Below are 23,822 nucleotides of genomic sequence, written 5' to 3' on the forward strand. Positions count from 1 at the left end.
AAACTTGCTGCATCACACCCATAAATGTGAGAGCAAAATTCCAAGTGACCATATTGTATTTGGAAGGGGCTGAAGCAGAGGGCGTTTGGGGAAGTTTGTAGAAAGCAGATCTGCAAAAAAAAAAAAAAAAAAAAAAAAAAAAAAAGAAGAGGAAGAACAATATGCGTTTTTAGCACAGATGAGAACTGTAGAAATTAGCTGAATTTTCAGGAGGGACTTCAAAAAGCGGTATTCTGCCAGGGGGTGAATCCAGTTCTCTGAACATCCAGAGAACTGCTCGGGGATGCGCTAACGTAGCTGCTTTCGTGGGAGAGGATATGAACCATACCCCGTCTGGGGCACGGTTCAATGGCTGTAGCAGACAAGTGTAAAACCGGTTGTAAAAGGAAAACTACTTTGACTCACAGAATGAGATCTTTGTGAGTCTATGACCGCGCTGCAGTGCCATGTGAGGGGAGACGGAGGGCATGGGGCTGGCGGCGGAGTGGGTGCCGTCCCCGCAGGGGCTGTGCGGACACCGCCCGCATCTCGCGGCATCGCTGCGGTTCCGCGATTGCGGCACGGCCAAGTCCGGGCTCGGGGAGGCACCGACGGCTCCAGGGGAGGGGAACTCAATGGTCTCAGAGTCTTTTCCAATCGAATTGATTCTGTGAAGTGTCTCTGTGCTGAGCGTGCGGGAGGCAGCGACGCGGGACAGGGAGCGGCAGGGCAGGGGCCGTGGGACGGGAGACAACAGAGGGAGAGCAGTGTGGGGCCGTGGGACGCTCGCGTCGCTGCCCAGCCCTGCGGCCCGGACGCGGTGCTGCCCAGGTGGCGGGGCCGGGCCAGTGCTCCCGCCCAGCTCGGATTACCTGGGCGGGCCGTCCCGTCCCGTCCCGTCCCGTCTTGTCTCGTCACACAGCCCTTCCCGGCTGGCCCGGCCCCTCGACGGGAAGTGGGAGCGAGGGGCCGCCCTGGGGTGGCCGAGCCATGGCTGTGCCCGCAGCAGCTCCGTTGCCCTGCCCGCTCCTCCTCGCCGTCTGCTGGGTGGTGGCCGCGGGGACGGCGGCAGGTAGGAGAAGGAAGGGACGGCGAGGAAGGGACGGCGGGGCTCGGGACCGGCTGCCGGCTGCGCTCCGTGTCCGCAGACGCGGTGCCGGGGCTGGAGCGGCCGCTCCGGGCTCTTCCCCTGCGCGGGTCGGGAGGCTCGGCCGTGGGCTCCGCGCACACGCGGGCATGGATATAAGGGAAATGGTTTGATTTTGTAGTAGAAATTGCCCGAAGCTCGTCAGCCGTGTGCGAGGCAGCGCCGGCGGCGCGCCCTGCCCTGCCGCTTACTGGTTGTCGGGATGCTGAAAATCTGCTCTCTTCTTTCAATAAGGCAGCGCTTGACAGGGTCTGCAGAAATGTTTTAAGCTCCATCTTCGTTTCCCGGGACTGTCTCTGCCTTAAAACCCCAAGCAGAACCCCCCGCACACCTCCCGGTGCTCGCATCTTGCGGCGGTGCGGAACCGGCTCCGCCGGGTGCGGGCACGCAGAGCCTCCCTCGCCCTGTGCCTTCGCTCTTCCTTCAGTATTCCCGATTTTGGAAGCACGAATGTTTAGTTTTAGGAAAGATGCGTGCGTGTCTGTGAGGGCTTCATAAGGACCCGGGCTTGAAGCTTTATTTTCTGCTCATGTTATCCAAAAACCTAGCTGCAGACATTAGAGGATTGTTATTTTCCAACTGTCTACAATTCGGTTTATAACTATGAAATCAACCTTCAGAAAATGCAGGAGGACAAAATAAAAATGTGATGAGTTTTTTATTACTTTACAACATTCACATGGTACTTGAAGCAAAGGATTTGCAGATGCTTCCACGTTAGGGCTTTTAGAAATACTACGTTTTCTATGCCTCCGCTATTCTCTGCTGGCTACTGCTGTGCTTCTTTTCTTAAAAGCACAACCGCGGTTTTGCTTTTTAAGAGTGAAATAATGGCTTGCCTATGTTTTGTAGTTGGTCATTGAGCTGTTCTGCCAAATTGCTATAGAAATTTTAATAATGAAAGCACGAGACTCTATATTTTACACAGACAAAGTATGAGATTGGCCTAACCTATGAATAAAAGCTGAATGTAACATTAAAACACAAGCTTCAGAATTCTGTAGATTAATTGAAAACCTACTAGATTTAAACTTTTTATGCTAATACAATTTATTGATTAATTTATAAACTTTGCATGTTCACACTTTGTGTGGCTGGAAATCTGCAAACTTAAGTACAATGGCTTCTAACCAAACCTATTAGAAGAAAATGTTTAGAACTTCAGAATAGCAATCAAGGATGACATATTTTTTAATGGTTTGTGCCTATTGTAGGTAAAAAAAGTATGATCATGAAAAAATGGAATACTTAGAGCTGTGTGATCTTATTTAAAAACTTTTTTTTTTTTTTAATATGATCAAAAGGACTTAGTATTTGCAAACTTAATGCCCCAAGGATGTTCCTAAAGCCTGTCCTAAGTTTTTGTAAGGGGAACAGGTAATAGGCAAAGATGTTCTAGCTAGGTTCAGTTTTCTCACTGGAGATTGTATTTTTGCAAGAACAAAAATTTCTCTCTTCTGCTCCTGATGTTCAGTTTTACATCATCTGTAAAACTGAACAAACAAACAAAAATCCCAAACGTTTTAAATATTCAAATAAACTAAGCATATTCAGACTAAATTAGTGAATCTTTGTAATTATTCTCATTATCTGTGCAAGCATCCATTATCCGTGCATACACATGGACACATGGATGGTAATGGTGCCTGATCTCTACCACTGCCTGTCCTTGAACTATGCAAAGGTCTGAGAGAGCTCCAGAAGTCTGATGAATTCCCTTCAAGATTTGGCTGCTCTGGCTTTTGGGAAATGTAAGATAATGGTGTAATGGATGCTTTGAGCAGAATTCTTGGTCAAGGAAGCTCTTTTGCTTCTCTATCTTCCTTGTGCTAGCAGAAGGAAACAGGGCTGCACTGTGACCTGGATGGGAAAACTGATCTTGATGGAATTATTCTGCCTTTCTCCTATGAGCTCTCTTAAATGTTGGGATGGGTTGAGCTTGGTTCCCTGGAACAGCAAGACCTGCAGCACTAGCTGATATCCATTTGAAGTGTTTGTGAAACTACTGAGTAACAAGGGTGCACTCTGTCCACAGACAAACAAGTGGTGGCTCCTCAGTGATGATACCTGGAGATACCCTGAAAAACAGTCTCATTTGGCTTCTGGTTCAATATCTTTTCATGGTACATAGAGTAGTCCTTTAAAAAAAAAAAAAAATCCACTTTCACTTTCTTAGGGAATTCCCAATTGGTGATGTTTTCTAGAATTGATGTCTGACACATATTTTTCTTTTTCCTGGAAGTTTGCCATTTTCTGCCACATTTCCCTTCTTTGTTTTCTAATATGACCTTCAAGCTGTGTGATGGGTCTTGAATAGGCATTAACTCAGTGCACAAAGTAAGGAAGGGTTAATGCACAAATGGATTTATCACTGTGACTGTCTCTGAGTCATGGCCCTGCTCTGCTTCTGTCTGGCTTTTGGGGAGGTGAAAAAATGTACCACTGAAGTGTGCCAGCAGTAAATTACTACTTGTCCCACACTGGTTTTGCTCACTGTGCCGGAACATAGTATTATATGTTTAATAGGTAATTGAAAAAGTGATGTAGTTTCCTCGTTGTTTGTTAACATTCTCACATTTGCTATCTTTGCTTTGCTTGCAATCTGCTTAAATTGTGCTTCTAACATACAACTGTTGCTTGCAAGATGTAATTGCTTGTCTTTTTAAGGATTTATCTTTAAAACTGTGTTGATGGATAACTTTTGGGGAGAACAGAGTATTAATTGCTCCACAAAATGTATATACTGTTTTTACTAAAGTCTCAGCACGTGACTCATCTTCCCGCAACATGCAAAAAGCTTGAGTACCACAACCACTACATTGTTGCAGGCTACAATTTCTTAACGATTACTTTTGAGTTAATTTGTACATATTTAAATTATTGATGGGTTGAGGTAACAAGAATAATAGAAACACTTTAGTGAGCAGTAGCTTATCTGATGGCAAATATGAGCTGATGAAGTTGAGAAGTTATTTGTGTTCTTTTCTGTCAGAGAGTTAAAAATCTGCCAGTATTACTAATAGTAAAGTGTGGTCCAACAGGATTGTTACGCTGATAACTTCTTTCTTCTAGGAGCAAAAATTCTTCCATCTCCATCCAACTTGAACTATTCATTTATCCATATCTGTACTCTGAACTGGACATGGAACCCTCCAGAGAACATCAGCAGTAGCTGCAACCTGGAGTATTCCAGTGACATCGTCATTAATGGGGTTCCTGAGGACAGAAGAGTAAGTACATCATCTCTTTAAACTCTGTGTTCCAGTAAATGTCTTACTGTGATAAAACTCTTTGTGTGAGCATATACACATATATAAATACAATTTTAGTATAGCATTTCATTCTTATCATGGGATCAAAACCTCAAAAATGAATCATACCAGCATTATGGGATCTTCAGATCAGAAAAATCTGTCTGTTGTTCTCTGATAACTGAGTGCTGATGGTAACACAAAAGTACTGTAATAATAATCGGAAAAGTCTTGTTTCAGTCTTTGCTTATGCAGCTTTCTAGAAAAAATAGATACAGGGCAGTCTACATCATTAAGAGTTAAATGAGAATTTGCAAAGGCTTGTCTCCTTTACTTTGAACTCATAAGAGACTTGCAGATTTAGCTGTGGTTTGACAGCATTTTATCTTTTGGAGGTAATACCAAGTATTAACATTCCCCCATTTGCCCTCTCCCTGCCCTTACAGTTATTTATGGGAGAGTTGTGTTTTGAAGACAATATGGAGCATGTTTTTTCCCTGGAACAGAAGTCATACTTGTTTGTTTTGGGCTTTCATTTTCCATGTTAGATGGTGTGCAAGCCAGATATGCTCCTTGTTGTGGATTAGCTGGTGTTCGGTCAGGGCAGTGCCATGGTGGCCATTGCTATGGGCTGTTAGGACAAGTATTTTTACAATTTATTGCCAGTAAGAAAATAAATCCATAATTCCGAACCCTGGGAATTTGAAGCCTTTGGTAGATGCCAGCTGTGGGGTAGGCAGTGCTGCTATTTCAGATATGGTTACAATTGATATGATGCCTCTTGAAGCAGTCCTTTGTTGTTGAGCCCTGTTACAAGTCTTACAGTCTGATGCTTACATCGGCCTCTTCATGCTCTCCACTGTATTTTTTCTCACAGATCCAAGATATCCTGAACATGAGTAAGGATGTCGTTTGGCCAGTTTGGATGGAGCATTGAGCAACCTGGTCTAGTGGAAGGCAGCAACCCATGGCAAGGGGGTTGGAACTGCATGATCCTTAAGGTCCCTTCCAGCCCGAACCATTTTTGATTCTGTGACTCTGTGGTTTTGCAAACAGCTGAGCTAATTTAATAAAAACTAAAACAGTGATGTTTCATTTTTGATACTAATGATCTTCACTGGACCTTTAGATGAGCCAGTTGAACCTGCTAACACAGCAGAAACCTATTTACCTCTCTTGATTGGCTCATTAACAAATTAACAAACAGAAGGTCTCCTTGGTTAACGAGCCGAATGAGTTTGTGGAAGGGTTTAACAGATGTTAAGGTCGTCAGCAGTTTCACAGTACAGGATGAACCAGACTGTATCATCTTGCTGCGTCCTTTTGCTCATAGAACCCGTTGGAGGTTAGGATTATTTTTTTTCTTTTCATCTTCTTTTGGTGTTCTTTTCTTTTTTTTTTTTTCTTTTTCTTGTAGGGAATTTTCTCCCATGTGTTGCTATGAGATGATAATGACCAGTACTTAAGAGAAACAAAAAAGTGACCAAGGTGGGGTAACGGGGTGCAGCTGGCTGCAGCCCCTCAGCTGGGGGCTTTTCTTTTGGGAAGGGCAGAGATACTTCGAGATTTTGGCTGGGGGGTGAAGGGCTGGGCTCAGCTTGGAGCTCCCTCTTGCTCTTGGGACCAGAAGGTGCAGTCGCTGTGGGAAGTATTCGCCACCACTGAGGAATCTTTTCCCCTGCTATTTTCTCCATGAGCGAGGCTCTGCTCGTAAGAGCAGCTGTTGGACTGGGACCTTATTAACACCCTACCTCACTAGAAAGGACCCTCACCATCTACTTGGGTACCTCAGGGGAAAAAAACCGGGACCCCGAGCCCCTCCAAGGGAGCCTCTCCCAGCCGTGTTCAGGAGCTGGGCTGCCACTGCCCACCCCCGCCGCTTCTCTGCCGCTGCTCTGGGTTTTCGCTACACCGTAACCCCGCAGCCCCTGCCTGCTGGGACACCCCCGGTTCCAGCTGCAGCTGCGGAGTTTCTGATACATTTTATTTATTACTCTGGGATTTTGCTCTCCTCTGCCATCCCAGCCGCCGCTCCGAGGTTCCTGCTGCAGCCCATTCCGCCATCCAGCCCGCCCGCCATCACCACCTGAGGGTACCGAGCTCGCGGCACAGCGCCCCCTGCAGGCGCGGGGGAACCATCGCAGCTGCCCTGCCCGGCCGGGAGCCGCCAGCGCCCCTGCCGGCTGCGAGCGGAACTGCACCCGAGGGGAAAGGGCCCGACAGCCGAGAGAGGCTGGCGCTGGGTTCTGGCTCTGGTTGTTGTTGCTGCCGGTGTTGTTGTTTGTTTGCCTTGTTATACATATACATACTGGTAAAGAACGGTTACTCCTTTTCCCATATCTTTGCCTGAAAGCTCCTTAATTTCAGAATTATAATAATTTGGAGGGAATGGGGTCACATTTTCTATTCCAAGGTCCCGCCTTCCTTGGCAGACACCTGTCTTTCAAATCCAGACAAACCTAATCTGTACATTTGTTTGATTTCGTTGCCCTCTCATTAGTGCCAATATTTATTATTTTTATACATGAGTGGTTATGGAATTCTTTGGCCATAACAAAGATATTTTTATTGTATCCAGTTTCCAGTTAACTAAAATTCATCCTCCTAGCCCAACAAAAGATGCTCAAGAAAGTTTGTGATAAAAGGGTGAGCCTTTTTCTCACACAAACATACTCGAAAATGGAAGATCATGAGCTACTTGGGCTTGATGTGGTGTCACTGCATTTAATAGCCATATATGGGTTTGATTTGGTAGGTTTTTCTTTTGCTCCTTAAATCATGCAAACTCTTCTCACTGCTTTTTGGTTGTGTCTTCAAATGTTCTTTATTCTGTTGGTCATGCTCTCATGTGCACACGCACAGAAAGGTGAAGGTCAGATCTGTAAGCATATAGTATAAACATGCTTATTTTGCATTTTCCATGAAGACTTATTCTAGGATCATTTTCCTCTGTGTTGTACCTATTTCTGGATCTCTGTGTAGCCTTTGCTTATGTCTGTAGGTCACAGGGGTGGAAGTAGTTTCTCTTTGTGAGTTCTGACTGGGCCTGAGAAGGAAAAAGCGAAACCAAGTAATGCTGAGGCTTCCCATGTAGTCAGTCCTTTGGCTTTGAGCTGTAGTCTTTCTGAAGGGCTGTAATATATCCATACACTGGTTGGAATTCTCATGTGTCTGAGCTGGTATGATAAATGTTTTGGTTTTCTTCCCCTCATCTAAACCCAGGAATGGAGTAAGAGTCGCTTCCGTGTGATGGATGCGCGCTTGAATGAGGAAATGCGCCTCAGAGTGAGAAGTGAATGCAAGAAGGACAACACCAGTGAGCCCAGCCCTTGGGTGGAGACCTCCCTTCCACCAAAAGGTAGCACCAGCAACAGCCAGACCCCTCTTGGCCTGAGGACACATGGCTTTTTCTCTGCTCTTTTAACAAGAAATCATAAAATACCTCATAAAGGGATACCAGACACAAGGGCTGGTTTGATTGATGGAGCTTAAATAGAATGATTATACCACATTAAAACACAACTGGGTCTTCGGATGCCTAAAGTCTTCTGGGCAAGCTTGTAAAATTGAAGTGCCCTTCCAAAACAGTAGTTCCTGTTATTTCTCTTCTTCCTGCTGTGTGGTGGTTGTGGGATAAGAGATAGCTTAGACTCCATTAAGCCTGCTGCCTTTGTGGCTAACATCTAAGTCAGTTAATTTTGTATAATTTTTCTGTGTAAACAGAAGTCCCTAAAATAACCCTACAATTGTCTGTATAGGAGGGAGGAATCTAGCAAATTTAACGACTTGTCGAATAAATTACTTAAATAATTGTAATAGGGTTCTGTCTTTTTCAGAAGAGATGAGTGGGGTCTACACAGCATAGAAAAATGAATAGAGAAAAAGCATTTTTTGTTTCTTGGCATACAGAAGTAAGGGGTCCACAGCAAAATTGTTAGGAAGGAGACTTTGAGGAACAATGTATTTTGCTGAATGCTTGAATTTAGGATGTATAGCAAGGAAATGCACCTCTTGCCTAAAAGTCTGTCTTATCCCAGGAGCATGACTTGATGTGGACGAAAACCACGTGGTTGAGAGAATCAGAGACCTTATCAAGCCTGTGTGTGTGTCTGCCAGAAGGGTTCTGGAAAATCGGGGAAGCAGATTGTTAGGACAGCATGTACTAAACAGGCTGGGGATTTTAAAAGCCTGTTTGCAGATGAAATATTTTTATATACTTCTTGGAATAGGAAAACCAGTTTCATTTCCCTATACTCTTAGTTGCTGCTTCAGGAAGAATGCAAGCCGGACATTCAAAGTAGATCAGCATTTAACACGCATTTAGTTTTTAGTTCATGGAGATGTTGCTACTTTTTTTTGTTACTACAATTAAAAAGTATCCAATACAATGTAATACAGTAATACAGTGTAAAGAACTCACACAGAAATGCAAGATTGAATATGAAAGACTTTATTCTGTAATTGCTCTGCCTGGGCTGCCTGGACGATCCTATTCACAGTTGCTATGTACTCATTTGTATTTACGTGATTTGAGTTTCCAGCTGTTGAATTTTAATGTCTAAAGGTATATGGGTCTCAATTAGAAAGTCAACTTACCTGGTGTTTCTTTTGTCAATATTTAAGGCTCAGAGGTATTTCCATATTCAGAATACCAAGCAACTAATATTGTGTCTGGAGAAGATAAAAATAGTCAGCCTTTAATTCTGGTTAACAATGATGGCTGTAATCGCATTTAGCTTTGTTATAGTTTTCCCTGTACTTACTACCTACTTTGACTTATTTTTAAAGTATCTGTAGATTAATAGAAATAAATATTTTCCTGACTCAATGCCTTGTCCTTAGCATCAGGTAACTCTAAGTAGCAATTCAGGCATGGTGAATGCTGGGATTTTCTGCTGTGATCGGCTTGCCTCTAGAAGTTACTCTTCTGAGATTTCAGCCATTGTAAGCTCTAAACAGCTGAAATTCATGATTTGTTGTGCTGAACAGGCAATGTGGTCCGAGAGGTAACCAACCCATTTCTGCCTTCCAGTTTCAGTTATGTAAAATGAAATGTTTTACTTCTGGAAGCAGGGGAGAAGACTTGGACAAAATAAATCTTAGAGAACCTTTCCAACTTGCCTTGCAGGTATTCCAGGTACTGCTGCTGTTGACTTGAGCTGTGTTTGGCACAATTTGGAGTACATGGCTTGTACCTGGCATCCTGGGGAGAACGCAAGCAGTGACACCAACTACACCTTGTTCTACTGGTTCGTAGGAGACTTGTATTCCCAGCTCTAAAGTGCTTCTGGGCTAATCTTTAGTTTTACATTACACATTCCATTTGTCTGCCTCCTGTTGCTTTGAAAGCTCCCAGGGCATTGTGTCCAAGTGCTCAGTCCCATCCAATAGAAAACTTCACCACTGAAGGGGCCAGAAGCTGCTGTGGCCAAGAGTTTTTGGGAAGTTTTTATAACTGTTTTGTGTCTGCTTCTGTAGCCCATATTAACATAGCTGCTATTGCTTTCTGTATTTTTTTCTATATTTTTCTAATTGGGCACTTGATTCAAAGAGGGAATAAATAAGAACTAAGCTAGACCAATGTATTAATTGCTTTCCCTGCAGTCCAACAAAATCGGCTGTTTAAGTTGGAATCACTCGCCAATGTATGTGTTAGTTCATAAACCATTGGGTAATGGTATGAAAGCATTAATAACTCTTAGTAGTACTTTTGTTTGCATCTTCAATGTCCTAAATAACTGATTCACCTTTAAAGTTATGAAGAACATCTTTTTATCATCATCATCATCCCCGCTGGCCAATGGACTGCCATAAATGGTGTCTTGTTCCAAAGGAACAAACTTGTGTGAGCCAGCTCTTGGCATTGATAACTGTACATGCTAATCTTCTGCACCTTGATGGGGCTTGTGAAATGCCAGATTGCATTAGCTTCTGTAGAGATAGTGAAGTTTTCTTTTTGAAAGCCCCATGTCATAGTTTTAACAGCTTTCTGTCTTATTTGATCTGGCTATATAAACTTTTTGCTCCTCTTCTCCAGTGGCAGTCTCACAGGCCAGCAGTTCAGTTCAGAGCATTTGGGCAGCAAACAGCAGAAAACTTGCTGCTTTAGTTAAACGTAGGGGGACTGTTTGTTCCCTGTCTGGACTGCTACTCAAATTTTTTCTTTTGTTACAAGAACGGGACCAATGCAGGGTTGAAGGTCTGAATTTCTGGGAATAGGGATACTTACTGGAATAATACTTTAAATTTGAGCTATATATTCTCAACCTGCCCTTAATTTTAATGGAAGATGTAGCTGCAGTGAATGCAAAGTGTTTTAATTCATGCTGCTTTGAAAGAATAATAACTTTTAAATTTTAAAGCGAAAAGCTAGGAAAACACTTCAGTTTTAGACTGAAAGATGTATTTTCCACAGTGCCGGTGAGGTGGGTTTTTTTGGTTTGTTTTTCTTGGGAGGAAAGGCTACAGGTGTATTTTCATTGATGCCTGGGCAACAAAGAGAAGCAAGGAAGAAGCTTGTCTTCCTAACTTCTCTATTATTGGAAGGGAATACTGACATTTTGAAAAGCAAATCAGGTAAATAGGTGAAACTCAACTGTCTCAAGAGCTGCAATACGTGAGGCAGAGCTAATGGAGCTTGATCAGCTCGTTCTATCACAGAGGTGAAATTCTGTTGACAAGAAGTGGTTCAAATTAGTTTGTTTTCTAAATATTCTTTATTCCTTGAAATTGTTCTCCCATGTGGAAAATGTGAACCAAAGCTGACAGCAGTTGTTCTCTTTGATATAAAACAAATCTGCCTCTCTTTCTGCTCCCTGGCACTCTTCACAAAAACAATACTCTTTCTAAAGCTTGAGATAAATTAGAGGCTTCTTACTTCACTTAGCTTTACTTTTTTATATGTATAGTATAGCTTTAATGAAAGATCAGTCTCTAGAATTTGTAACACACATTTAAAAACAAGCCTTCCCCTTTCTGTCCTTTTCTTCTGAAGTTTACAAAAATAATTTTATTCCTCTAGGTTTGATGGCTTGAAAAATCCTAAGAAGTGTGGCAACTCTTCCGTAGACCAAGGAATCTTTGAATGCATTTTCAATCTTACCTTCCCAAAAGACACTACAACTTACCCTGCTATAAGTATTTTGATTAGAGATGATTCTGAAGAAATTAGGCCTGTGTGTGCAAGTAAAAATCCTACCACCCTTGGTGAGTTTAATACCACATCATAAAAATATAATTAAAATAAGAAGTTTGGTAGTATATAGTTGTGTTTGAGAAACTATCACCTCATAAAGTACGGATGAAACAATGTGATTAGATACTCCGTTCTTCTATTGACCTTTGATTTGAAATTATATAGACAAGAGTTTGTTTTCTGTGGGGTGGGTATCTGAGGGGGAGAGCGGAGGGGTAATTTTCCACTCACTTCTACTCTTATTCTTCAGTTGGATTTATTCTTTTTTGACTTTCTGGTGCTAACTTTTCCCTCTTTCTCTTCTTAAACTGGTATAAGTGTAATATTCTGCAGTGTAGGACTGAACAATTTTTTAAGCAGTGAAATAGACTTTTGAACTAATTATTCCATTTTGCATTTCAGTAAAACCTGCTACACCAAGACAATTGACATTGTCAAAGACTAATGATAAAATTGATGTAAAGTGGAGTGAATCAGAAACTTTTCCAAAAACTTGCTTGCAGTATGAAGTTAAATGTTGCAATGGTGATTTGGACATTGGTCAGATCATTCCAGTAAGTTTCATTACTGTTTTGTTTTTTTTTTTTTCTATTAATCTTTTGTAATATTTGCTGTTGAAAATGAGCAGTTGCATGTGTTGCATGTGAATGGGTCAGGTGCCAGAGCTCGAAGTGCTGTGTGAATGTAGGATTTTTCTCTCATACTGTAGGTTTATGTTAGTAAAAACTGTACATCAAAATTCATGCCAGTCTTACGAATCCTTCCCATCATTTGTTAGGGTGATTCATTAGTGTGTAAGAACAGTCTGATAAAGAAGGATTTACTAAACTATCAGGAAATGGTGCCTGTTTGCTTCTCAGGCATATGGGCTCTTGTGTCTTGGTGTTGGGTTTTCCTGCTGTTGGTCTGTGTGGTTGTGTGGCAATTTTCGTCTTGAACAGTGTGACCTGATTGCCCTAAAGAAAAATCTGCTGGTCCACAAAAGAACAGAGAATCTCTTACAGAAAAGCAAGGGGATAAAGACTGAGGATGGGGAAAGAAAGAGGTGTGCACTCTTAGATACACTGATTTTAGTGTACGTATAAAAAGCATTGAGTTCAGTGTCAGGACGGACTCATGCTATATGTCCATAGCCAAACTGAATGTGCTCTTTGATCAGAATGGTAAAAACAGTGTGATAAATTTCAAAGTGAGTGGCAATCTTCTCCTGTGGAGCATGTTTAGTTGTTTATTCTATCCCAAACTCGAAGCTATCAACATTCCCCAGGAAACTGGCACTTTGGATAAAAAATAAGTGCAGTTCGACCCTATCTAATGCATGCTCTTATCTGTAGAGGCATCACAGAATGCTTTGGTATGGTCAAAGTTATGCTGCCCTGACAAGAAGGGAAGGCAGTGTAAATCACAGATGTTTTTCTGAAGCAGGAAAAAAAAAGATTAAAAAAAGGCACTGTTCCAAGTGCTAAGTCTTAGTTTAATCTTTCATGCCAAATGCTGCATGATAGATGTAGCAGTGAATGAGATTCAGTCTTAGCTTTGGAATGTGCATTTAGGCACTCTGTGCTTGTTAAATGCCACTATGTCCTAGTTTTAGTGAGGTATCATAGTCATGAAAAGGTCTTCCATCAAAATATTCAGAAGACATTAGCTGCACAATGTAAATAGGCTAGTGACTGAGAATATGTTGATAATTGAACAAAGCTAATTACCTTTTCTTTTTCATCTTAGTCTGAAATTAATTCTGTGTCAATTGCTGGTATTGATGCTAATAGCAAGTACACCTTCAAAGTGAGAGCAAAACCAAAGCCTGAGTGCTACAACAGTGATTTCCATAGTGACTGGAGTGAAGAAAAGAGCATTGGTGAGAGCCTTGTCCCTGCATTGTGTTGCACTTTACTCTTCATCTGTAAGGTGTTTAATACCTTTCTGTCTGCTAAATAAATGGGAGTCAAAGATCATCTTCTTATGTATCTATTTAATTTTGAGTGAAAAGAGGGCAGAAGAGCTCTAGTCCTTCAGCAGCACCTCCAGTCCCAGCCTATACTCCTGTATACGTTGATGGTGGTGCCATTTGTGTCGCTGTGCAATGTCCAGTGTAGCCAGTTTTTCAGCCCTGTGTCTTGCTCATTTGCATTTTCTTGCCAAATACATCTACATTATAATCCCATTTTTGAAAAATGAGCCTGTCCTTGCCTACGAAAGTGCTAGTGTACTTGAAAAAGCAGTCTATAAACAAATTGGAGAATTAACTAATTTGTTGTCATTACTCCTAAAAAGCTTCTCAAAACATCCCTAAATTTCTACAATTTCTGTTTTCCAGGTGAGAAGAGGGACTCTACAATCTATTTTGTTCTAATAATTACCATTCCTTTAATAGTAGCGATATCTACAATAGTTCTACTAGTTTATCTGAAAAGGTAATTAATGATATACCTACATTTGCTGCTGTCTTTGTCAAGAGTGAAAGTTATTTAGAATCTGTCTGTATAAATGTTCCCCTTTCCTTTTGTTTTGGGGAGTGAAAATAAGAAATGGGTACAGTTGCACTGAGAATGAAGGCTGGCTAGTGATGACAAAGCTGACTCCACAAATTTTCTTGACTGTACCCAAGCATGATTTTGACATGTTTTTTAAATTAATATATCTTTCATCTAAATATTGTTTTTAACTTTATGAAGGCTGAAGATATTAATTCTTCCACCAATTCCGGACCCTAGAGAAATTCTTAAGCGCATGTTTGGAGAGCAAAATGAGGATTCCCAGGTTAGTAAGAAGCTATAAATCCATTGAACTGGGATCTCTAGGCTTGCAGTTTTCTTTTTCCTATTTCTGTCTTATAACTAACTGTATATAAGTAAGTATATCGTATGAAGATTAAGTATTTACAATACTAGGAATTATTCCGAAACAAGCACTCAAAACTTAGCTCAAATTGTATATACTTCTCTAGTTAGATTAGTAGAATGGCATTATTCTGTTACTCCAGACTGTAGTAAAGTTTTTTTTATTTAAAATTGTTTCAGGTTGGGGTTTTTTGGGTGGCAGTTTTCTGATTGTTGGGATTCTTTTGCTGTGTGGGTTTTGGTTTGAGGACTTTTGTTTGTTTGTTTTTGCAACTCCATTAAGTGACTTCTGAACATTCATGTCTTTTTCTGCTACTTAATCATATTTATGATGCTGAATGAAGCTATTTGTGTTTGACTTCCAGAAACTTACATTTTTAGCACTCTCATGTTTATCATCATTTGTAAGCTAAGAAGTAAATCAGACATTTAGCTTCTTGTTGGCAAAAGAACAAAACCAGCTATAGTTGTTTCAAGCTTTGGTTGATGAAAGACTTGCAGTGGTGCCTTATTTCAGGGAAAATAAACATAATACCCATTATGGACACCTATTTCTAAATAAATCTCTCTCAGTAGCCCTTTATAAAATCCAAAGGGAAGTACACTGACAAGCCCTAATTCAAACCTTTACATGAGATGGTGAATGTTGTTCTCCAGGATGGGACTCTTGGCCATGAGGGTCATAGCTGTGGTAGCTGTTACACTTTGTTGTGCTTTCACAAGCACTTTGTTACTGCCCCAAGTAATTTTCTCTGTGTGCTCAGTGAAAACTCTACAAAGTGTGTACATGCCCAGTTCTCCATCCTCCTGCCGGAGCTTCACCCTTTGGCTGTAGTTGGAAGCACCCTTAAAGGTGGGGACCAACTTTCAGTTCCTCATCTGCAGAGGACATCTCTTCTGTCAGCCAGGCTTAAGCCATGGCTCTGAAAAGCACAATTTGTTGCCCAGCTACCTTGGCTTTTCACCATAATACAGGGTATATGTTGTGGAACAGGGGTCTGTCTTATTGGTTTGAAAAAACAACACTTGCCATGAGGAAATACTGTTAAAAATGTTGTTCCTCTCTTTCAGAGCTCTGCAAAGGATGATCCCATGAATGCTTATGATAGGTTAATTATAGAAGAAGAAATTAACTCTCTAATTTTATCAGAAACTTCAGACACCACTAATCCTTAAAACGAAAACCACTAGACTCTGCTTTATCAGTGAAAGAGGAAGGAAGCTGACTCCTGCTCCCATACCTCAGGTGACTGTAGATGTGAAGAGGCCTGTGAGACATTGGCCGGCTCTGACCTCACTGAGTCCTTCTCTGGTGCACAGAGGATGCATCACTAACAGTGGCTGTTCTTCCATCTCTGCCAGAAATACTCACCTGAGTTCAGTCAAGATGAAGCATGTGCATAGTTCCATGTGACTGCATTGTGGATTCCCTGTACTGGCTTCAGCCAGCTCTGCCTCGTACTTGTCACTTGCACTTGTGTTTGTGCCTCACACCAGACTGTCGGGGTTTTTTTGGAGCAAGCACTTTGACTTCTCTGAAGTATTTGGCTCTATTTGCAGTAGGTGAAGTGAGGCTGGTTTACAGTAGATGGGTCATTAGTGCTACCATGTGGAGCTGCTGCCAGGTGGGATGGCAGAGCATGGACTGTTTGTGGATAACCCTTTGTGTTTGTGTGCCTGGGCTGGGCACACTCTGGAGGGCACTTACAGACTGAGCTTCTTGTGCTTCTGTGCATCAGCTGGGACCTGGTGAAATCCCACAAAAGAGGGTATTTTTTTCTTTGAAAATGTGTATGAAAAACCTCTCTGCTTTCCAGCTGGTGTTCAGAATATTCTTAGAAAGGGCTTAGCTTTGTTGTCCTGTCAACTGCCTGTCCTCAGATGCCTTGCCTTCATGGACTTCTTGGGTTAATTATACTTTGTTTAAAATGAGGAATTTTTTACTTGTTCTGTGCAGTAGCATATAACTATATTGAGTCTCACCAGGGTGTGATTCTAATTTGGCCATATTGGCCTGAAGACACCTGATTTTTAGCAGCTAAGTAGTCCTGAGTCTGTCCAGCAAAAATACCAGGATGGATGCATGAGTCTAAGGAGCTGTTGTCAAACTGATTAGCAAATGTTAAACCACTGAAACCCAGCTAATTCAAAGGCTTCAAGACCCATCCTTACTGCCAAGCTGATGGATTTGGGGAAGAGGGGATGACAACCTTGACCTGTTTTCTAAGGGATAAGTTTTATTCTTTCTATAGTGATGAGACTCTGATTGAGCTTCCCCTCTAGGACTTAGCAATATAAAACAAGGTGCTGATTTGACTTCTTTTTAAAAAAGCTTTCTTCTGTATTTTACTGCAACTGTTTGACAGGTGTTTTTGTCATTGTTTTGTTCATTCTTTGATGATTTTGTTTTGAGGGTTCTTTACCCAGCAAAGCCCAGCAGGTGTTTCCTGGCACAACTGTGACATTTTCCTGCTCTGCATTCTGAGCATTAGTTTCTGCCCTGTGCTGCAAAGGTGGTTACAGTGGTACCTTGATTGTGCTGGCGGAGGAAGGTTATGTAATAGGGAGAAAAGGATCCATGGAAGCCCTTTATGGTTAATGCTCAGGGATTTCTTGCTCCTTCCAGATAAGTGCAGACATGTGAGTCATGGACATAGGCAGTCTTAGCAGACTGGAAAGAGATCTTCTGGTAGGTTTTCTAGGAGCAAACTTTATAGCCACTAACCTTTTAAAGTTCATCCCTGTCTTCAAACTCCATTCAGTCAAAAAAGTGAAACTAAATGCTGTGGTTTTTAGAACATATTTTTCTGCAAGAAGTAGAACAAGTGCACATGCTTTTTAGCTACAAATATGCATCCTTTATGCACTTAATGTATTCCCTCCTTATCAATAAATCCAATTCTTTCCCCATTCTCCACTGAGCCTCTCAAATACAGTTTTTTCCATGTCTCTTATCCACCTTTTGTTAGTGGTAGAAAAGGGAGGAGAAATGTAGCAGAATTAGCAGATGCCCTGTTAGCATATGCCTTTTACCTCCAATCAGGCTAAAAACCCCCAACATTATAAAAATTAATAAATGAGACAAAATGAAAATAAAGCCTCAGGGATTTCAGTGAGATAAAACTCAGGTTATATAAAGTCAGCTAGTAGCACTATCTGAAATTCCAGAGATTCAGGAATAGCATGAGGGAAAGAGTAATGACATTTGTTGCCAAATTCGTTCCCTCTGCCCTGCAAAACGTATGTCATTGTAATGATAAATATTCTTCCAGTCTACTTCATCTAGAATGTTGCTTAACACAGACCACTAGACAAACAGAAATGTATCATTTCTAGATAAGTAAGCACAACAGTGTAATGTAAAGTTTTGTAGCTTTCAGCGTAGCAATCTAGGAAAACCAGTACTTAGCCGTAAATTCTTCTGACTTTTATGTTGGTGTCTGTGACAAGACCAAAATTTATTTGCTTTTTAAAAAAACAAACCAACAAAAGCCCCTATACAAATTCATAAAGCCAGAGGAATGAAAAAAAAAAAAAATGGATGGAAGGTGTTAGGCCAAAAGGAAGATTTAAATGCAAATGATGGTTTAGATCACTATATAGAAGAGTTTTGAATAGCAGTAGTTGACACACTTCCTCATGGATTCATTTCTTGAGCCTGTGTTTCAGCATGTAAAACAAGTGTCTGAATATACTTTCATATTTAACACTTTTTTTTAAGGTAAGAGGTTTTTTAGTTTGAAATTATGCAAATTTTGCTATAATTTGGTTTTTTCCTTCATTGCAGTTACTTGATCTGTAAATTTTTTCAAAGAGTGTATAAATATGATTGAATGCTTTTCAGTGTAATGGCATGGCATTTTGTTCTTGGGTTGAGGAGATTAAACTGAGGCCAAAGAGATGGGTTTTTAATGAGAGACCATGTTTGAAGCATGCAGAAGCCAGAGAAGAAAATCTGAGTTGCTTTGCCCTCTTCCCTTTCAAGAGTGAACTCAACCCACACATTCAGTGTGGATGGACCGCAATGGCCATGTTTTTTGGCTGGGGTAGTGGAACAGAGATTGAGGTGAGCACAAGGCTTGGACTCTCACCCTCTCTGTACTCAAGACCATTCTACTTTCTGACATTGGCATGTTATTTTAACGCTATAGAGACTTAAACCATCAAACTGGAATTTGACTGAAATTGCTGCAGCCCAATGTAGCTTCAATATTTTACATCTTTGTTAGCTACTGAAGTTACTGAAAATGCCAGGTTGCTAAACTGATGAAAGCCATGACCTTGTCACTTTACCCAAATATGTTCAAGTGCCAAAAACACATTAGTAATGGCTTCTTGGAAAGATTCAGAGAGAGAATTGTTTTTTCCCTTCAGTTCAGTGAGCAGATCATTCAAAATTAAGATACAAACTATGACATCAAAAACTAAGACTTCTCATATTTCTCTTTCACAATTTTAAAGTTTTGGTTGTAATAATGAGTAACAATGATTTTAGTCGCTCCCCGTAAGTGACCTTTTATTATTCTAATACATTCTGTTAAATAATTTAAGCCTTCTGTATTTGGCATCCTTGAAAAATTGAACAATTAATTTCTGGTTTTTTGTTCATTTTTTTTTGTTTAAGGGATGACATGACACAGTTGAATGGCTTTAAAGAAGTTCTAGAGGAACACACCAAAGTGTAAGCCATAGTGTTTTAGTGCTTACTGGGTAGAACTATTCACAGGTTGGGTATTTCCGTTCACTGGAAAGTATTCAATAAACTTAGTTCTGAGCTGGAACATCAAAGACTCAGAATTTCCCTTGGAAAGGAAATGATGGGGTTTTTTTTTTTTCATTATAAAAAAAACAAAACAAAACAAAAAAACCCAACAACAAAACAGAATGAATTTTTCGTTTTGGAGGGTTTTCCACTCAAGCTCAAGCAAGAACAGGAGGTAGGTGAGTAGGAGGGTGGAAATGCAGGTATGGTCAGGATGTTGCAGAAACCTCCCTCCCTCCTTCTCACCCAAGTACCGTGGTCAGGCAGCAGCTGAGATCCTGAGGTCCAGGAACAGGCAAGGTGGGACTGGGAGGAGCAGTTCTGCTGGGTTACTGAAGGTTCAGCAAGATAATCCTCAAATACTTCAGTTTTATTCAATATTTGCAAAATATGTTTTAGGGGAGCAAGCCCCACAAGCTGCATTGCCAGCTGTAGAAATGCAGCTTCTAGATAATACTGAAAATCCAAATGCAAAACCAGATTAAAATCTCTCTATTTGGATGAACTTCCTGCAAGCTCTGTTGAATCAAGGTGATAGCAGGAGGCTTAGATCACGATGTAACTAAATCCACGCTGTTACCACAGCAAAGCAATGTGGGTTTGGGTGGGTGGCACAGGGAAGAGAAACTTTCTTTCAGGTCCGGAAACTCTGCCTCACATTTGTAACATGTAAGAGCCTGAAAGCTTGTTGATGACTTATGGGGCTTTTTTTGGGTTGGTTTTTTCAATCTGTTTTTCCAATATGCTGCTTAGGTTAATGAAATCCTTTCTCTGTGTTTGTAAACCTTGTGGTGTTTATCACTGAAGCACCCCTTCTATGGCCATTCTCTAATTATTGCCAAGTAGTTTTCTGAAGTAGTAATTCAGTGGGGAAAGACAATTGCTGCTGTCACCACAGAGCTGAAAACCAGCCAGCGTACTCTAGTAATAGTCTCTGCTCCTTGTTCGACTTTTGCTAAAATAGTGCAATTATTTTGATGACTCTTGCACAAAGCAGCTACAAAAAGATACTTACCAGTTAACCAGGGCTTCCTGTAATCACATTCTTAGCTTGTTATATCAGTTTTCTTCTATTTAATTTGGCTCAAACAGCTAAATAAAATAGCAGTTTATTTGGCTAAGTGCATGATGAGATTAAAAGCTTAGTGAAAAAGATGTTTTGTTAAGATCAAGCACTGTCACTTTTTGGAATCTCAGGCAAAATTTGCAAAGCTAGATCAAATGTTAGGAGCAGCTTGAACCAGGAGTTAAGCTAATGCTTTAAAAGTAGAGCTGCCCCTACATCTCCTGTGCTGAAAGACAAAAAAAACAAACCCACCTAAATATGTGCTCCATGGTGGGAAAAAATTAGGTTGTGCAATGGGCATGCTGTCCTAGTGATCTACTGAAATTGATATGAGCAATTTCTGTCTCAAAGTTCTCTGCTCTGAAACACCAGAACTGAGCTGTTCTTAAGACACTTAGCTATGTCATTGCTACTTCTTAAACCTTAGTTGTAGCAATAGAAACAAAATCTGCCCATTTTCTTTTTTTTTTTTTTTAATGGCAGAAAGCACCAAAATTAGCTTGTTTTGCCCGTTGGAGCCTTTCTCCCTCCTGTACTTCAAAGCCTTTTAGCCTCACTAGTTTCCTTTCTTCACACAAAATGTCAGTGTGGAAACTTCTAAAATGCCAGCAAGGTACTCTTAAAAGGTGTGAAACTGGTTTGTCTTTCAAATGTCAAAATCAGCTACAGGGAAAGCTATGCAGGGTATGGCTATTTAGTTTTAATGTCATATCCTGTCATGTTCTAGGAGAACATTCAGCTGTAGACAATCTTGCCTATGCTGGCAGATACTAAGGCTGAGCCATTAGTCGACACTTTTCCACAGCTGACTTTCATAGTGCTTTTCTTGCATACAACACTTTGTGACTTGTTTTCCTAGGAGGAATAAAAGGTAGAAATGCCAGCAACATACCAGGCAGAGAGAGAATGCCATCTGCCTTTCTGTATGTGGAATTTCAAGGACTGTGTTTGAGCTTGGTTTGGAGTAAAAATCCTGTTCCTAAATCCTTGGGAATACTGGGCCGTTTTATTAGGTGTGTAACAGTAATTCTTTTGTTTATGGGCTACATGAAAATTATATTGATCACCATTTATTAAAGCTTGGGTAGGGCTGGAAGACTTGTTAGGGCATCCCCTGCCACGTTTTCTTCTGCTGAGTGGTGCCAAGACAGAGTGCTCTTGGTGATTTGTCAAAGTTGTCTAAAGAGTCTCCCAAATGTTTTGTCTCACTGCTGTTTTCTCCTTAATTCAAAAACTTCCCCACCAACTAGCCTGCTGATTTTTACTGCAAATTAAATTGCCTTTTCCTCTGTCCTCCTCTCACCAGGAGAGTTTGCACTCTGATCTGCTGCCAAGTTCTGTTTCTGTTCTGCTTTGAGAAAAAAAACAAAACAAGAAGCCTGAATCTCTTAAGTCTAATCCCTTGAGTTTTCTAAATCATTTATTGTCCCCTTGGTCTTCTCTAGAGTGTTGCCCTTGAAGCCAGACTGCATCATCCCCAAACCACCCTGACAATTACATTTTTTTGGTTCTTGGTCCTATCTTCCCCATCTTCCTCCAGAAATCATAGCTGCTACTTTCTGTGGCAACAGCTTGCTCTGGAGCTGTACCTCAGCTCGTGGCTTTCTATGATTGCTGGTCTTTTCAGTAACACTGCTGCTCTGTCAGCCGCTCTTCACTGCAAAATCCTTTTCTCCTGCCTAAGGGGAATGCTTTTGACAATTTTATTGTTGCTTGTGTTGCTGTGCCATTTGGAAAAACTGCTGCAATTTTTTATACTCTTAATAGTGTCCCTGAACATCCTTCTAACCATTCCTCCTTGGCTATAATCCACAGAGGGTCATCTTCCAGATGATCAAATGGTTTCAAATGCTGAATAAAGCTACTACCCTGACAGATTCCTGCAAAGCAGCAGCATTTGCTGTCCTGCTGGGTGGTCAAGGAGTTCTGGGGGTTTTTTTTGGTTTTTTTTTTTTTTTTTCCATAGCTGCTGTGCTTGTATTTCCTCAAGCTGATTAGGAGGATGGTGCTCACAGGCCTATCAAAAAGGGAAACTAGACTAGTTTGGCACAAACTGTTCTTGATGGTAGTAAAAATGCAAAGAAGGGATTAAAAAAAAAATTGTTCTAGAGTTACTTTAGGGGAAAAAAGTTATACAAATGGACCAGTAATTTCTTGGATGCTTCCTTTCTGAAGACGTGATACTTGTCCTTCAGATTTTAGACTTCTGTTTTCTACAGGCCTCAAAGAAAACTGCCCACATTCCAGGTCATATCAGTGTTTAGATTATTACGTGCTGAAGGATTAATAAGGCCCTGCCCACCTGAAGACATCCACTTTATCTGATTGTTCTCCAGCCTCTTTGTCTAAATGTATTTGCTTGTTAATTTGCTCTGGCTAGAGATAATCTTCTTTGAAAAGACTAAAATAAAACAAAAATTGACTCCACCAACCTTCATAGCAGCACATTCTGACCTTTCCCATCTGGTCTTGAGCCTGCAGTTCATCTTCCTTTAGCCTGTAGTGTAGTCATACCCTTTTCCAGTGTGTTTTGGCCCTGGTCAATCAGGACTGAGCCCATTGCTTTCCAGCCCTCAGCCATGTTGGAAGCTGTGGTTCAGGGCCCCATTCCCAGTGGGGTGAGGGCTGGAGGGCAGAGAAGAGGCACGCTCGGGGCAAATGAAAGTCATCAGTATTCACCCAGATAGTGGCCACAGATTACAGCACAGACATAACAGCTTTTATTGTTAACTGCGTGCCAAGCCAGACCTCCTTTGGCCTCGTTTCTCTACCTAATATGGTACAAGTGCCTGGTAGGACTGCAGGGAGGCAGAACCCTGCTGGCTGCTCCTCAATCCCTTTCCAACATCCAGCTTTCCCCTGCCCAGAGTGCTCTCAAGGTGGCTCAGTCACTCCTAAATAGTTAACTGCCAGAGGGTTCAGGTTGCTGTTGTGCTCATACAAGTGCCAAAGCTGTATAGCCACGCCAACGCCCCTTGATGCACATGAGTTTTGTAGTGTTCATTTTATTCACACAACTTTCAGAGCTGTGAACAGACACAGCAGCTGGGTAGTCCATGAGGATTTGTGGATGTCAGTAACACTGGCTTTATCAGATGTCTCTCCTTGGGTGACAAGAGGTGTTGTTTGCAGACCCTGGAGCTGATTCAGCTGCTGTACAGAGTTTCTTCCTCTTGAGGAAATATAACACCCTGCTGGGGTAGGGAAGCAGCTGAGAGCTTTGTCACTAGTGCAGAGCAGATCTTGTCCAAGCTCTTTCCCTTCCTGCAAGTTCACAGAGACAGCCCAGGAAGGGTTATGATGCCAGTGTGTCCAGAGCACACACAGCTGTAGCATTCCCAGCCCATTTAGCTGACAAGCAGCCAAGGAACTGGCTCCTATCCCGCTCTGCCCAGCCTGGGGCTCAGCCCTGGTCCTGAAGTATAGGGGCGTGAAGGGATGAACAGACACCCTTTTTCCTGTTTTTCTACAACACTCATTTCAAAATGGTGTTGAAAGCACAGAGAAGCTGCAATTGGTGGTACAGTTGTTGATGGAAGCTTGGCCTAGTTCTCCTTTAAAGTTTCTTGAAAAGAGTAA

The 23,822-nt window shown here is 41.4% G+C and overlaps 1 protein-coding gene across 1 annotated transcript; it reads left to right on the forward strand.

The window, feature by feature from the left end:
- Nucleotides 1-882: 882 nt before the first annotated feature.
- Nucleotides 883-22,667, forward strand: IL13RA1 (interleukin 13 receptor subunit alpha 1). Its single transcript, XM_032123738.1, has 10 exons — nt 883-1,051; nt 4,199-4,356; nt 7,600-7,735; nt 9,506-9,626; nt 11,399-11,583; nt 11,975-12,126; nt 13,301-13,433; nt 13,893-13,989; nt 14,251-14,335; nt 15,487-22,667. The coding sequence occupies exons 1-10, from the start codon at nt 970-972 to the stop codon at nt 15,589-15,591; spliced, it is 1,254 nt and encodes a 417-aa protein (XP_031979629.1). The 5' UTR covers nt 883-969; the 3' UTR covers nt 15,592-22,667.
- Nucleotides 22,668-23,822: the final 1,155 nt, after the last annotated feature.

The sequence above is a fragment of the Corvus moneduloides genome, chromosome 14, assembly GCF_009650955.1.
Source record: "Corvus moneduloides isolate bCorMon1 chromosome 14, bCorMon1.pri, whole genome shotgun sequence".
In the NCBI taxonomy this organism is placed as follows: domain Eukaryota; kingdom Metazoa; phylum Chordata; class Aves; order Passeriformes; family Corvidae; genus Corvus; species Corvus moneduloides.

Excerpts from the sequence above, each read along its gene's own strand:
- IL13RA1 (XM_032123738.1), top strand. The coding sequence starts at position 970 with ATGGCTGTGCCCGCAGCAGCTCCGTTGCCCTGCCCGCTCCTCCTCGCC. Across the intron at positions 9,627-11,398 it reads AACTACACCTTGTTCTACTG|GTTTGATGGCTTGAAAAATC; the intron begins GTTCGTAGGAGA and ends TTATTCCTCTAG. Across the intron at positions 13,434-13,892 it reads GAGTGAAGAAAAGAGCATTG|GTGAGAAGAGGGACTCTACA; the intron begins GTGAGAGCCTTG and ends TCTGTTTTCCAG.